Here is a 16,656-nt window from a genome sequence, read left to right as displayed (position 1 = left end):
CACTGCCATGTAGCATGGCTGTTTATACACATGCGTCATACAGTCTACCTTTTACTCTGAGAGAGAGGCCCTTTGTCACCAGCAGAGGTAGGAGCTCTTTGAACTTCGCTTAGGCTATTCTTATTCTAGCTGTTATGCTTTCAGTTAGCCTTCCTTTGATATTGCTGCACCTCTTCTGTATCCATAGCTTGCACCAGGTACATCTTATGGAGTTTCCACCCATACCTTTTCTACAGATCGAGCAGGGCCATCTACCTGAAGGGATTTGTGGTTTGTCTGCCTTCCTACTTATTAAGACTTTGGATTTTGCTAGATTGACTCTAAGTCCCTTCAATTCTAAACTTTGCTTCCACACCTGAAACTTCTCTAGTTCTGATAGTGACTCAGCAATTAGAGCAAGGTCATCAGCATAGAGAAGCTCTCGGGGGCATTCTGTCTTAAATTCATCTGTTATTGCCTGGAGGACTATGATGAATAAGAGGGGGCTGAGGATTGATCTTTGGTGGACCCCTATCCCTACCTGGAATTCTTCACTGTACTTGTTGCCAACCCTCACCTTACTGACAGCATCCCTGCACATGGCTTGTACAGCTGTCGCTAACTACTCATCTGTCCCTAGTTTCCGCATTGACCACCAGATAAGGGATCGGGGGACCCTGTCAAAAGCTTTCTCCATGTCAACGAAAGCCAAGTACAGAGGTTTATCTTTGGCTAGATATTTCTCCTGCAGCTGTCTTACCAGAAATATAACATCAGTGGTGCTTTTTCCTGGCATGAACCCAAAATGCATCTCATCTAGACTGACTCTCTCCGTAATTAGTTGGGCTATGACCCTCTCCATGGCTTTCATTAACTGATCCAACAACTTGATACCTCTGTAATTATTCATAAGGGTGTGATGGGTAAATTTTCACCATTTCATATTTTTAATTTTGCTTGCTATTTACACACACTTACACATACACATATTGAGAAAACCTCATTAATATTAATATTTCTGAAAATATATGTTAGCACAACATTATCAGGACAATCCAAAACTAGTGAAATTCTTATATATATATATATATATATATATATATATACACACATTTATATATTCGTTTTGCAATATTCTTGATGTGAAATCGTGTGTTGAAACAGATATTGTTGTATTTGGGGATGGTCATGTTGCCAGTTTAGCCAATAAAAACGCACGCACTATATATGTGGTGTTAATTTGCTTCAGCTTTATTTTACATTAATCATATTTCAGCCAGAGTTCTTTCGTCACACCTCTGTGACCTCATCAGTGGTCCTTTGCTTTCTTCTTTCTTATTTGTGTGTCTTTCCTTACTAATGACCAGCCATTTTGTATTTTGATACAATATATATATATATATATATATATATATATAATCTTTATATCCAACTTAGCATGGATGTCTTGTTAGAGCACTGAACACTGCATCATTAGCCTTGAGAGATCCTCTCATATAGGTGCATACAAGCACACACACCAGTTATAGAAGACAAGAGTTGTCTTGTCATGGTTGTTGGAATTCCCATATCACATGATTTCACTTAACTGAAAATTGTCAGTGAGAAGTGTCTGGTCACCACATGCCAGTCAAATCTGACTGCTAAAATATATTGAATACCAGCAGCTTTTCAGACACTGATGTTGAAAATACCCAGCAGGCTTATCAAAAATTAATTATCAGCAACAGAAGCAGTATTAATACAAAATGGTAATCTCTCTATCCAACTTAAAATGGATGCCTTGTTAGAACACTGAATATTGTGTTATTAGCCTCAGAAGATCCTCTCAAAATAGGCGCGATGATTTATGTGTGTGTTTTTATGTACCAGGTGCCTATTAATACCTTTTGGCATAAATGCTGATTCTGTCACTAATAATTAATTTTTGATAAGCCTGCTGGCTATTTGTGACATTAGTGTCTGAAAAGAAGCTCATATTTTATATATTGAAGCAAGATTCGACTGGTATGTGGTGACTGGACGTTTACCTCTGATGATTTCAAGTTGAATAAAATCGCATGGCATGACAGACAATTCTCATCTGCTATGATCTATGTGTGTGCTTTTACACACCAAGCACCTATATAAGAGGATCTCTCAAGACTAATTATGCATTATTCAGTGTTCTAACAAGACATCCTTATTAGGTTGGATATAAAGATTACATTTTGGTATTAATACTGCTTCTGTCACTGATAATTAAGATATATATATATATATATATATATATATATATATGACTTAATTATGTTGTGAAACTTCTTCTTCATTTCATGATGAAATAGGTGGATAGTTCTTGTAAATTTCTCAGATTATTTTAAATTAACTAACTGTAGTTTACATTCTGAACTATGAGCTTGATACTCAAATCAAATTTATTTTCAGTTAATTTAGGATTTAATGGAGAATTAATTGATCTCTGAAGGCCTTCTCTATGCCTCTGTGTTGCCAAAACATTAAAGCTTGTGACATCTACAATGGGAACATTATGGGACAAGAGAGAGAAAATTAAGTCAAACGCCCAAAAAGTTACTCTATCAACTGCTTGGACGTTATCTTTCCATAGATCTAATGTGAGGGTTACGATGCACAGCTCAGCCTTGACATAAGATCAAACTTTGGCTAGGTTCTTCACTCTCAAGCAGATGATGATAATGATGAATTGTAAGATAAAAGCAGTGTCATTTCTCCTCCTAATGGCTCTCATACCCTCACCATCCCTCACATAGTGAACATCATTTGTGATAAGAACATACCCTATTATGATTCTTATTTATTCCCTAACCTATTTCTCTTCAAATGTTAAGTATACATATTGCTCTGTGTATGTATAGAAATTATTAGTTTCATGCATAAAACTGGTCATGTTGCTTGTTTGTTTTTTTTTTAGGAGGTGGGGGCAAAAATAATACCTTGAAACACACTATCACTTAATAACTTGAAAATCAATGGTAAAGTTAATTTTGAATTACAGGATTCTGCATTACACCAAGTTTTTCAGGAAACATTGTTTCCGTAATGTGGGGTGTTCCTGTATCCTGTACTATCTCATGGCATTATAGAATGTAAAAATAAATTTTGATTGTAGAAAATTAATAATTAAACTGAACATTTGTCACAAATAAATTAATTCACTGTTTAGTGCTTTGGAGATGATTGAAACAGTATAATACTTGATTGATTGCCTGTTTTTATTGTCTTCTTTTATTTTATCTAGTCCAGTTCATCGTTACTTTAATCCTCTAGCATTTAAACCGGCCATATCCGGCTCAAAATTTTCTACATGTTTTATGTTCAAACTGGTCAGATCTGGCTTCTCACACCTACGTAAGAATGTCATTGTAAAAATATAGTCAAATCATTGAAATATCAAAGCTACAAGACAATGCATGATTAATTCTAATCAAGGTTGTTGCCAACCCTCACCTTACTGACAGCATCCCTGCACATGGCTTGTACAGCTGTCACTAACTACTCATCTGTCCCTAGTTTCTGCATTGACCACCAGATAAGGGGTTGGGGGACCCTGTCAAAGGCTTTCTCCATGTCAACGAAAGCCAGGTACAGAGGTTTATCTTTGGCTAGGTATTTCTCCTGCAGTTGTCTTACCAGAAATATAGCATCAGTGGTGCTTTTCCCTGGCATGAACCCAAACTGCATCTCATCTAGACTGACTCTCTCCGTAATTAGTTGGGCTATGACCCTAAGCATTACATTTGATAATCTGAATACATAAGGGTTAAATTGAAATCTCACTGAACTCAGCTTCCTATTTCATTCCTATGTGGTTGTGAAAAATAGTAATATACTGAAATCAGTTTAACCCTTTTTATGGCCGTATTTCATTATCTATATATTGTAGTTCGTTTTGAAAATAATAAATAATCCTAAGGGCTAACATTTATTGTTGTTAAACTGTTATGTGGAACATGACTTCACAAAAGATTCTTCCATAAATATTATGAATGAAGGTTTTAAATTAAATATTTAAATACTTTAAAATTAATGGTTTTGTATCATTGAACCAGGGGAGGCCTCAGTCTTGTTGATACAGTTAACTAACTGTTGAACAGTTAATTAAATATACACCTCTATTTCCAAAATTATCTTTATAGCCAACCAAATGAAATAGTTATACTATTATTTACTGTTAACCACTATATAACAAGAAGTAAGCTTCCCACAAGTCAAATACACGAACTAATTTTGCTGCTTGGTTGAAGAGAATTCACATCATTATATTGTTAAAGTCTTGGAAAAAGCACAAATATTGCATCTCATTTTCCTTTCCATATAAAATTTTCAGTTTGTACCTAATAAAAAAACAAAGTTATATAATACCGTTTTTAATTATAGCATAGTAATTACAGTGTAACTACATTTTCAGAGAAAGAAATTTGAAATTTTCCAATTGTGACTGTTGCATGTGTATTTCATGTGATTAGAAAAGGTTCAAATGTGGGTTGCAACTTTGTATTTTGCTTCCCCTACAATTTTAAAGTTTCATACCTACATAAAATATTGCTAATTATTTTTTAAATTTCATAAAATTTTGTTTTATTGATTTAATAATAAATAAATGATGATTAGTTTTCTTTTCTTCCTTTTTTTGTTGTTATTTTATATTTTATTTGGTTCATCATATTTTAACAATAAGATTGCTAGTCTGGAGTTAATATTGACTGAAACTTAATTGAAGTTGGGAAAATATCCCAATGTGTCATCTATTTCTATTTGGTTCCCTGCATTTACCTACAGATATTCACATTGTAGTCTTATTAGGGTTGCTAAAAACAATCTCAGTCAAAGTATTAAGAGTCTATAATGAAGTTTTCTCTCCAATGTAACTATTTTTTCAGAATTACAATTCCTTCTTCAGATCTTCTTAGCTGGAATCTCTGCTATAAGCTTTATAGCAGAGACTCCAGCTAAGAAAATCTGAAGAAGGAATTGTAATTCCGAAATATTATCGGACTATAGATAACTATTTTTTGTTTTATATTCACTAAATCAATTCCATGCTTTGCAAAAGTTCAAATATTATAATGAATTTACTCAACTAATATATTTTTGGAGATTTAACCCTTTAACATTTAAACCAGCCAAAATCAGGCCCAAATATATTGTACCTTGTTTTATGTTCAAACTGTCCAGATTCAACCTCTCACACCTACCCAACAATGCCATTCTAAAAATAAACAGTCACATCAAAACTTTGAAGTTACAAGATAATGCATGACTAATTCAAAACAATGTGAATAAATAAATATTACATTTGACTGAATAATCTGAATGCTAAGAATTAGCATCAATGAAATAATCTTTCTACTTGATCGGCAACTCTTCTCTTACCAACAGTTTATAATTACTTGAACCTTATCTTCCATTTCACTACACTGACCTTTGCTTCTCCAAATTCTTCAACTTTATACCACCTCATGCAGCAGTTTCTCTACCTTCAGTTATTCTCCTTGACATATCAGTTATGCAGTAAAAAAGTCACTAGTTGGTTGGAAATCTGTAACCAATGATGTTGTTGTTTATGAATTATGATATAAAATTAATGAATGATAAAAAATATATGTGATTGGAAATGTTGGGTAAACAGTAAGACTTCTAGAAGGAAGTAAAGTATTTAGTGGAATATCTAAATATTGGTTTAAAATTTTGGCACAAGGCCAGCAAGTTTGGTGGAGGAGGTATGTCGCTTACATCAACCTCAGTGTTCAGTGTTATTTTATTGACCCTGAAAGGATGAAAGGATAAGTCGACCTCACTAGAATTTGAGCTCAGAATGCAAGAACAGAAGAAATGCCACTCAGCATTTTTCCCACCATGCTAACGATTCTACCAGCTTGCCACCTTTGGATATCTAAATATTGGTTTCAAATTTTGGCACAAGGTCAGCAATATCAGGGGTAGGGCTAAGTCAATTAGATTAACCCTACTGTTCAACTGGAACTTTATTTTATCGACCTCAAAAGAATGAAAGACAAGGTTGACCTGAGCAGAATTTGAACTCGGAAAGTAAGGACGGACAAAATAATGTTAAGCATTTTGCCCAGCATGCTAACAATTCTGCAAACTCACTGCCTTAGAATATCTAAATACTGGTTTCAGATTTTAGCACAAGGCCAGGAATTTTGGAGGCGAGGTTTGACTGATACTTATTTTATCAACCCCAGAAGGATGAAAGGCAAAGTCAACCTTAGCAGAACTTGAAAGAATATCTAAATACTGAAAAAAGTGAAAAGATACAATGTTCAGTCTTTTCCTGAATGCATGAACATCCTATATAATATCCACTATATCAATTCCATATTTTTAAAAAACTTCAAATACTATTGTCAATTTACTAGACTAAAATATTTTGGAGATTTAAATTAATAACATCAGTGTAATGACCATCACTATTGATTGGCAATCCTTCCATCAGCAACAGTCTGTAATCACTTGAACCTTTTCTTCCATTTTACTATTTTACTGTAACTATGATAACTTTTGGATAAAGTGTTCTGATTTTATGATGTCAAAATATAAACATGTAGAAATATATGCATATTGATGCTCGACAGTTATCCATGGCTGAATCAGTTCTAGCTAAAGCATACTGAAATATTCAGAGCTGCAAGATTGTTCTGTATAGATGAAAAATTCATGTCCTTTAGATTAACTGAAGCTTTTATTGCAAGTTCTATCAAATGGCCATGCAAGAAACTTGTATTAAAATAAATTAACTTCTTTTTATTTCAAATGTGAATTTAAACAGGAGAACATCAGAAATTTAGACTATACTCCCAGTGGATAAAACTTGTCATCTATTTTCAGTCCCCAGTAGTAATTATTCTTCTTCATTTACATCACTGATGCCTATAGGAAAATGCCTCCTTGATGTAAATGAAGAGGAATTGTATCCAATCAAAACTTTAATTTATCATTTCCTTGAGATTTATAAAGCATGATTACCCAATGATATTGCAGACTGTATGTAACCAAGCACTTGTCTTTAAATACAACTTACACAAGATTTGAAAATTTGTTTTTATGCAAATATTGATCCATTACAAAAATCTATAGCAAAGAAGAAATAAGGTACAAGAAATGCTCTAATGAACATATTTTACCGATGAGTAGAAGCAGCGTTGGTGAAGAGAAATGACTTCAACTAGAAATTCGAATACATTACTGACTTGTTTTACAGTAGCTTATCTGTTGCCACATTTATGGATTTCTTCTTTTTTTTTTTTTTTACTGTATTTCTAAAATGTGTGCACAAGAGGGTGTAACTTGTATTATGTGTAACTTTGATTCCTCTTTCTTTTTGTAGGACGTCGGGCAAGCTTGGAGTCGTCGAGTAGCAAAGACACTTCCATATCAGCACACCAACTTTCTCCATTCAAATTTTCTAAATTTAGCCGGGATTCTAGCAGGTTAAAAAAAATGGGGTACGGAAGATCTCCATTGCTGAGTTCTCAATCTGCCTGGGGTGATCAGGTCAGTTTACCTCGACAAGACTCCACCGACCAAACATTTGAGAATGTGTCTGCGTAAGTACTCTGGAATTATACATTTTAAGTCTGCTTCCAATGTCTATTGTCTGCCTGCACTAATTAATATTTCTAAGTATTGCCTCTAAATCATACACTAAATGGTATAACTGAGACTTATTTCTATAATTTTGAGTTGGTGAGTGTAAATGTCTGAGTTGATAAGGTACCATCACACAACCACTTAGCTATGATATGTAAGCTACAATGTCTGACTTGGTTTAGCTCAAAATGTTGCCTGCTTTTGTTGTTTAGCTCTATTCCAGGTCTAAATCTAAGATTACACTTCAAAGAGAATTTTTTTTCTGACGACAATTTTGAAGTTATTCAATCTCACACATTTCACTATATCACTATATACATTTTACCAATGCAGACCATAACTAGTTTCTGTAGACTCTGGTTTTCACACCAGAAATTCCTTCTTGAATCAACAGTTTATGATGTGTATGCACATGCATAAGTGGGTCTGGGCTATATTTTATATTGATGTACAACTTTTACTTGTATTTTATGACTGATTTCATTTATGTTACATATTTATATCAAATTTCATGTTAACTGATAAAACATTTCTAAATTTAAATATTACTTGCTAATGTAATTGGCTGTGCATCCTTTAAATATACTTGGTTCAAAACCTTGTTCCATTCTTACATCATGGTTGAGTTGTTAAAAAAGGGAAAACCGTGCATATAAATAAATCATCCCACCTATGCGAGCGTTGAAAAATGGACAGAAAACAGTAAAAGAAAATTCTTTCATATCATTTGTATTCCAGCAAATGTTGGAATACAAGTTATACAAGTTGTATACCTATGTGGTATTAATCAGAATTTTTTTTAATCATACACAAGCAATCCTGTGCATGCATTTGTGCGTGCACACACACACAAACACCTAAATATATTTATATGTGTAAATTTGTATATCCTGAAATCATAAAAATAGGAGTAGTCTGAAGTTATATATATATAAATATATATATATATATATTTACTATTTGCTGATGCAGATGATCACTAGTTTTCCCCATGTTCTACTGTTTACCATATACTTTTATGCATGCTATTTACATATTGAAGCAGATTTAAATGTAATACATTTGTAAACAACAGATCAAAATATGAACCACTGATGGAATCAAACCATAGATCTCTTGTTTTCTGTACAAATTCACTACCATTTACATCACTGGAGACTTAGAACTTTCCTCTCATAAACTAAAATACAAATAACTATCTACACTTTTGAACACCACAACATAGGTATTTTTGTTTAAATGCTGATTTATCAGTTTTGTCACCAATATTTTACATCTTTCACCAACATATATTGGTGAAAGATATGAACATACATATATACATATACATACAGTAGGTGCGAGCATGGCTGTGTGGTAAGAAACTTGCTTCCCAACTACATGGTTCCAGGTTCAGTCCCATTGCATGGCACCTTGGGCAAGTGTCTTCTACTATTGTCTCAGTCCAGCCAAAACCTTGTCAGTGGATTTGGTGGACGGAAACTGGAAGAATCCTGTCATATGTGTGTGTGTGTGTGTGTGTGTGTGTGTGTGTGTTCCCCCCCTCCCACCATTGCTTGACAAAGATGCTGGTGTATTTATGTCCCCCATAACTTAGCAGTTCAGCAAAAGAGACTGATAGAATAGGTACTAGACTTACAAAATATAAGTCCTGGGTCAATTTCTTCAACTAAAACCCTTTGAGGTGGTGCTCCAGCATGGCCGCAGTCAAATGACTGAAACAAGTAAAAGAATAAAAGAATATAAACTTCCAATCAGTTTATATCTGCCAAATTCCACTTACAAAGCATTAGATCAATCCAAGGCAGTCGTAGAAAACACTTGCCCAAAGTATTGTTCAGTTGGACTGAACCCACAAACCAAGTGGTTGCTAAGAAAAAATTCTTAACTACATAACAATGGCCTACATTCATTCTATCTAGAGAAATGTGATTCCAAGCTGGAAGGAAGTGATGCCCCCATTCCATTTCTTCTTTTCTTTTTTCTGACTCTTTCACTATTCACTTCCTGTGCATATTCTATGTATTGTTCATGCAGTTTTGGTTACTTTTGCTGATGAGTTGTAGTGCACCTGAGCACTGTATACAATAAGTTCATTATTATTATTTGGCAGGTAAGCTTCTTCTAGGTATTAGACGTATGATATTAGCAATAGTTAACAATCATTATGCAACTGTGTCTGGAAAATGAATTGAAAATATGGCTCTCTCATATTTTACCAAATACCCATCTATAACATGGCTACAGAGAGTTAGGTTACTTCCACTAATCTCTTTTAGTGTGATGTTCTCTGGTGTTGCTTGTGAAAGCATGTGACATAGTGGTTAGGGTGTTGCACTCGTGATTGTAAGATCATTGTTTCAATTCCCTTCTGGAGCAAAACACTTCATTTCATGTTGCTCTCCAGTCCACTTTGTTGTAAATGAGTTCCAACAATAGCTGGGACGTTAACTCTCTGACAGACCAGCAGTCCATTCAGCAGAAGGGGTCTTGTGATCTCTGTCCCTTATATGTGATGGACATTGGATTAGCCCTTTAGTATTTAAGCAGGCCATATCAGGCCCAAATATTCTATCTGCTTTATGTTCAAACTGGTCTAATATGGCCCCTCACACCAACCCTACAATATCATTCTAATAATTAATAGTTACTTCATCAAAATCTCAAAGCAACAAGATAATGCAATATTAATTCAAAACATGTGAATAAATAAACATTACTTTTGACAGAATAATATGAATGCTCAAGGGTTAAGCTCTTGCCTTATGATTCACGTGAGTGAATCTTTGGTGTTGTTGGTAAGAAGGGAAGAAGTGAAGTAATGGAGATTATCCACCATCTTTCCAGCAACAACCTTGGGCACCTTTTTGAATTCTACATGTCTAACACTCATAGACGTGCTTACAGAACCGAAGGAACAACAACAGCATCTTTAACTTTTGAAAACATTTCTGCATGCTCAGAATTGCTGAAGCATAGAATAAACTATCTGCATGAATTGTTAGCTGTTGAGACATTACATCCTTCAAATCCGTCATGCTCCCTGAAATTTGCCAACAGTACACCTGATGCCCCACAACCCCATATCTTCCTTTTTATTTTTCAGACTTTTTCATTATTCACTTCCTGTGCATATTCTATGTATTGTTCATGCAGTTTTGGTTACTTTTGCTGATGAGTTGTAGTGCATCTGAGCATTGTATACAACAAGTTCATTATTATTATTTTCATTATTATTTGGCAGGTCCTATGTGAGCTTCTTCTAGGTATATGATGTATGATATTAATAATAGTGATGCAGTTATGTCTGAAAGATGAATTGAAAATGTGATGGCTCGCTCATATTTTACCAAGTACCTATCTATAACATAGCTACAGAGAATTAAGCTACTTCCAGTAATGTCTAATATTACTAAGATGTCCCATTTTGATTCAGTATGTTGATGATAATTGACACCAGTACATCTAGAATCTGTAATTTCCTGAATGGAATACAACAAAGATCAATTATATCATCCATTGTAAGTACATAACGTTACTACATCTCAGTATATGCATACAGCCTTTATGTAGATGTCATCAATCACTTTTATGCACCAATCCCTTGATGCAACTACACAACAATGCACAGTTTATGCATACTAAATTCCACTCAAAAGGTGTGTGCATAAATATATGTAGATTGATAGATAGACAGATAAATAGACAGGTAGATAGATAGGTACACACACACACATTATGGGTTTCCATGCAATTGCTATCTACCAAATTCCCTTCACAAGGCACTGCAAAAAAAAAAAAAACCATTTGCCCAGTGGGATTGAATCTGGAACAATGTGATTGCAAAACAAGATTTTTAGCCACCATATCAGTGTCTATATCCATTCTACCAAGAGAAATTTGTATAAAAAATTAAACACACATATACACTCTCTCTCCCCACTTCTCTTTCTAACATAAATGTGTGTGTGTTTGTGTGTGTGCATGCATTTTTTTACTATTGCATATTTGTGAAAGACGTAAACATTAATAAAGAAAATTGATAAACCAGCACTTTTGAACTAAAGTACATTTTTTCCTCTTGTGTTACATAGATGCTCCTTGTCTTTCTAATCATTATAAAAGCACCTATACCCAAAGATGTTATAGTTCACAAAATGCAGTATAAAATAAAACAGAAGACAAAATAATAATTTTTCAGACTTAATCTGTTGCTATTTAATTTATGAAGCTTTATATGATTAGTCAACTTCTTAGAAATAGCTGCCAATTTCTTCTTAAATTACAACCAATGATTTTTAGAGAAAAGAAGGAGACATTGGACAATTTAGTACCAGTTATAGTGTGTCTGAGTGAAGAATGAGACTGTCACAATTGGAATACTCAATCAAGGGTTCAAACTTAAATAATTCAGTGTTATGAGCCATCACAGTGAGAGTGTGTAACTGGTCAGTTTTTACTGTAAGTCATAGAAAGACACCTGAAACTTGTTCAACTATTACAGAGCCATCTGAATTTGAAACAATGTTGACTACTTTACCTAGAGATCTTATGTCACAATTAGGGGATTCCTTTGTGTTAGTATTATCTTCTCTAATATATAAAATAGAGATATGTGTGTGTTCGCTTATCACGTGAAAACGGCTTCACCATTTACTTCCATACTTGTGATGCATGAATAATTTGACCTCTTCATTTGATTTTTTTTATTAAAAATAAATAATATTACTTTATATTTATGATTCACTTCTTTAAAAAGGTTCCTCAATGTCAACTTCCGGTATTGCCATAACAACGGCACAAAGCTTCACTCTCTATTTGGACGTTTTTGTACCAAATGCTTACATACTTGTGATGAAATGTCAACTTCCGGTATTGACATAGCGTGCATGTAGTATTTACTCTCTCTCTCTCTTTCATACACACGCACACACACACACTCACACACAAAGATCTATGCATATTTATGCATGTACGTATACATGACCTCTCTCTCTCTTTCTCTCTCACTCTCTCTCTCACTCTCTCTCTCACTCTCTCTCTCACTCTCTCTCACTCTCTCTCTCACTCTCTCTCTCACTCTCTCTCTCTCCCTCCCTCTCTCTCCCTCCCTCTCTGTCACACACACACACACGTCCATTTCATCTGATGTGTGATACTGTGTGTGTGTGTGCGTGTGTGTGTGTGTGTGTGTGTGTGTGTGCGTGTGCGTGCGTGCATGTGTGGGGGGTTCCACAATCGCCATTTATTTCAATTACTCTTGAAAGAAATAAAGGAGGCATGAACTCCTCAAGCTGCATTAAAGGCAGTCTGTCTAAGAGGACTCAATCAAGGTTAACTCTGATTAAGTATTCCAACATCATCATAAATATAGGAACTTTTATGAGTGGATATCAGCAGCTTGAAAATGTTTTAGAAAGCAGGAAAATAATGTCATAGGTTATTACTTTATCAACATTAATAAAATTTGTTTTATTTTTAATGCCCATGTTTTTATACATGAGTTGAATATTTAACACTCACCATCATCATCATCATTCTTTTAACATTCACTTTTCTGTGCCCTTCCTCCATTCCTATCACCATCCCTTATCTATTACCAAGCAAGGTAATATTTACTCATGATCAGACAAATTTTCACCAAATGTTGAAAATGAATTTAATTTACATTTACAAGCATGCAATGTCAAGAAAAAGAGACACAGCCACACCCACATAAATAGACAGACAAACATACATATGTACAATGGACTTCTTTCTGTTTCCATCTACAAATCTACTCATAAGGCTTTGGTCAGCTCAAGGCTAAGGTAGAAGACTCAACCCCAGACCATTTCATTGGGAAGCAAGCTTTTTAACCACATGGCCATGCATGCCTGTATCTATAATCCCTGTACCTATATGAATGAAAAATAATCAATTACTAAAACTAAGGTGGTGTAATGTTTGAGAAGTAGACTAAATGCTTTATTGTGTTTAGTTTCATATCTCTACCTTTGAGTTCAACATCTTTGAGGTTCAACTTTGTCCTACACTCCCTTAACCCCTTAGCCTTCCGACGACTGTATCACATATCGTGCTTATTCATTCAAATTGTTTTGAACTAATCATGCATTATCTCATAGCTTTCATATTTCAATAATGTAATTGTTTACTTTTAGAATGACATTACAGGATAGTTGTGAGAGGCCAGATCTTGTCAATTTGAACACAAAACAAGTAGAATATTTGGGCCTGATATGACCAGTTTGATTCCTAAAGGGTTAAATTTGATAAAATAAGTACCATTCATGTATGTACACAGGCTGACTTAATCATTTATGATCCTTCCCTACAAAAGTTTTTGCTGGGTGAATCAGTAGAAACAATAGATTTAAATACAAAATGCATTACAGTATTGAGTATCATCTTTCTACATTCTGAGCTGAATTCTTACTGGTTCCTTTAAGAGTCAATAGAATAATATTGATTTTAAACTGATGATATATCAACTAACTATATTCCTTCCTTAGAAAAATTAGATTATGCTTAGTTGGAAGAAGTTATACATGATATGAGATCTACCAGTGTTATATGATAAACATAAAAGTACTCAGTGCATCTTTGTGTTAAAAGTGTGTAGAGTATGGTTTATTTATAAAGAGAAACAGGATTACATTATTACCTGTATCACATTGTCATCCAACTGGCATTTCATTTGATTGTACACATCAGTAGATTGAGAAGAGATGACATATAATGATTTAAAATTGCACATGCTGCAATTTCAAGTAATCATTGGGGTCTTTGGCATAAGTTATTCAATATACACCAAGAGAGTGTCTTTTGAAGTTGAGATGAAATTTGGGTTTGTGTTGGCAGGCTGAAATAAGCTTATTTCTTTCTCTATAAGTATTTTACAAATTCTAATATATAATATTAACCTATATCAACTGTAATATCAGTTATACTAACCTAATAAATATTTGTAACAAAGTTAAAATTGCTGATATCATAATTTCCACCACTTTTGCTAATATAGTTTTACAATCCAGCAAGGGCCCATCAATTGAAGCAACTTGATCCACTGACAATAGCAGCTTAATCATTCCCAAATCACACCCTAATATCTTAAAAAAGGGAAGGACACATTGAATAGTATTGTCTTCTGTCCACTGTGTATAAATAAAAGATAGGATAAACACTACTAGAATGCTTTTAATCATAGGTTTGCTTAATAACCTATCACTAAGAAGGAGCAAAAACTTTTACAGTTTAGATAGGTGCTTGAGTGAAGGAAGTTCTTCGATATGATTATTTTCTCAGCCAAGCTGAGTCTGCTCCTTCTGAGTAAGGTTTGCATTTTTCTGGTATCCACCACTTGATGTTGTAATGCACAGCTTTTTCCTTCTATCTCCATATGTGCCTTGCTAATGACATTTTATCTCTCTTGGATATTAAATGAAGACTTATGGTTATTAAATCTTGTTTCTGAAGGGACCTTTTCTCATGCCCAAGTATTTCTTTACATGTGTATCATTTGACTTCACCTCCACAACATACACAACAGTTTTTGTACTGGCTTTGTAGTGGGCATGTGGTAATGCATCTGAATGTGCAACTTGTCTCTGTTCTAGGTTTGGGTGTTTGACCTTGATTTTTTCCACAGATTTTGTTCCAGTTTTTTTACAGCAACTGTAAGACATACAAACTAAATATGATACTTTCAAGCCTCCAGTGACAAAGAGCCACACCCTATTATTCCTTTTAGCCATTTCTGATGGTTACTAGAATCAGTTCTCAACCTCTTGTACGAAACCAATTAGTAATTTGGCTATTATGAGACTATAATGTGTTGTTATCAGAGGTGTTAAGGCGATGAGCTGGCAAAATCATTAACATAGTGGACAAATGATTAGCAGCATTTCTGACTCATTAGCTTCTGAGTTCAAATTCTGCCAAGATCAACTTTGCTGTTCATTCTTTTGGGGTTGATGAAATAAGCACCAGTTGTGCACTGGGGTCAATGTAATCAACTACTAGCATAGCTAGAGGGGGGCAAAGGGGATGGTCCACCCTGGGAAGCACTTTTATGGGGGTGGCACTACTCTTGGGTCTGCTGTAGGCAATATGTATTTTTTGTTGGGTCCCGACGGTGGCAAATTGAAGGACCACCCTAGGCAGCACACACTCTCGCTATGCTAGTGTAATCAACTACCCACTTCATCCAAAATTTCAGTCCTTGTGCCTGTAGTAGAAAGTGTTATTATTATATAATGCAGTGAGCTGGCAGAATTGTTAGCATGCCAGGTTAAATGCTTAGCGGCATTTCATCTGCTGCTACATTCTGAGTTCAAATTCTGCCAAGGTCATCTTTGCTTTCATCCTTGTGGGTTCAATAAATTAAGTACCAGTGAAATGCTGTTGTCGATGTAATCAAGCAGTCTCCTTCCCTAAATTCCAGACCTTGTGTCTTTAGAAGAAAGGATTATTATTATTATTATTATATGAAGGCAGCAAGCTGGCAGAACTGTTAGCAAAACCATGTCGGGCAAAATGCTTAGTGGCATTTTGCTTATCTTCACATTCTGAGTTCAAATTCTGCCAAGGTCAACTTTACCTTTCATCCTTCCAGGGTCAATAAAATAAGTACCAGTCAAGTACTGGGATCAGCTTAGTCGACTCCCCCCTCTCCTTGAAATTGCTGGTCTTGTGCCGAAATTTGAAATTATTATTGTCTACCCCTCCATCCTCTCTCTCTCCTTCGTAGTTTTTCCTTAAGGTCTTCAGGTTCTGGCTATATATAAATGAGAAACCCATTCTAAATTATCTCGCTGACATACTACAACGAAATATCCAAGATGCAGATAAGATAGAGATTTTTTTATTTATTTACGGCCTCAAACATCTCATAATACCTTCGCGCTTTAGTTTGCCCCCTATTATTTATCTTGTTTCTCTCCATGAAATTCAATTGAATTCAGTTGTTGTCTTAAATTCATGCTTATTCATTTTCTAAGCTTCCTAAATTCATGCTACGTTATATTCTAATCACCCAGAATTCAT

General features: G+C 34.6%; 1 protein-coding gene across 1 annotated transcript in view; it reads left to right on the top strand.

Annotated features, from left to right (window-relative positions):
* LOC106872261 (cyclic nucleotide-gated cation channel beta-3) overlaps positions 1 to 16,656 on the top strand; it is a 527,825-nt gene that overhangs the window by 214,674 nt on the left and 296,495 nt on the right. The window contains exon 2 of the mRNA XM_052968620.1: positions 7,349 to 7,568. Coding sequence (XP_052824580.1) covers positions 7,349 to 7,568 — 220 coding nt within the window. The remainder of the gene's footprint in view (positions 1 to 7,348; positions 7,569 to 16,656) is intronic.

Source organism: Octopus bimaculoides, chromosome 1 (genome assembly GCF_001194135.2).
Source record: "Octopus bimaculoides isolate UCB-OBI-ISO-001 chromosome 1, ASM119413v2, whole genome shotgun sequence".
Lineage (NCBI taxonomy): Eukaryota > Metazoa > Mollusca > Cephalopoda > Octopoda > Octopodidae > Octopus > Octopus bimaculoides.
Note: the sequence above shows the minus strand (reverse complement) of the source record. Positions and strands in the feature narration are given on the sequence as shown.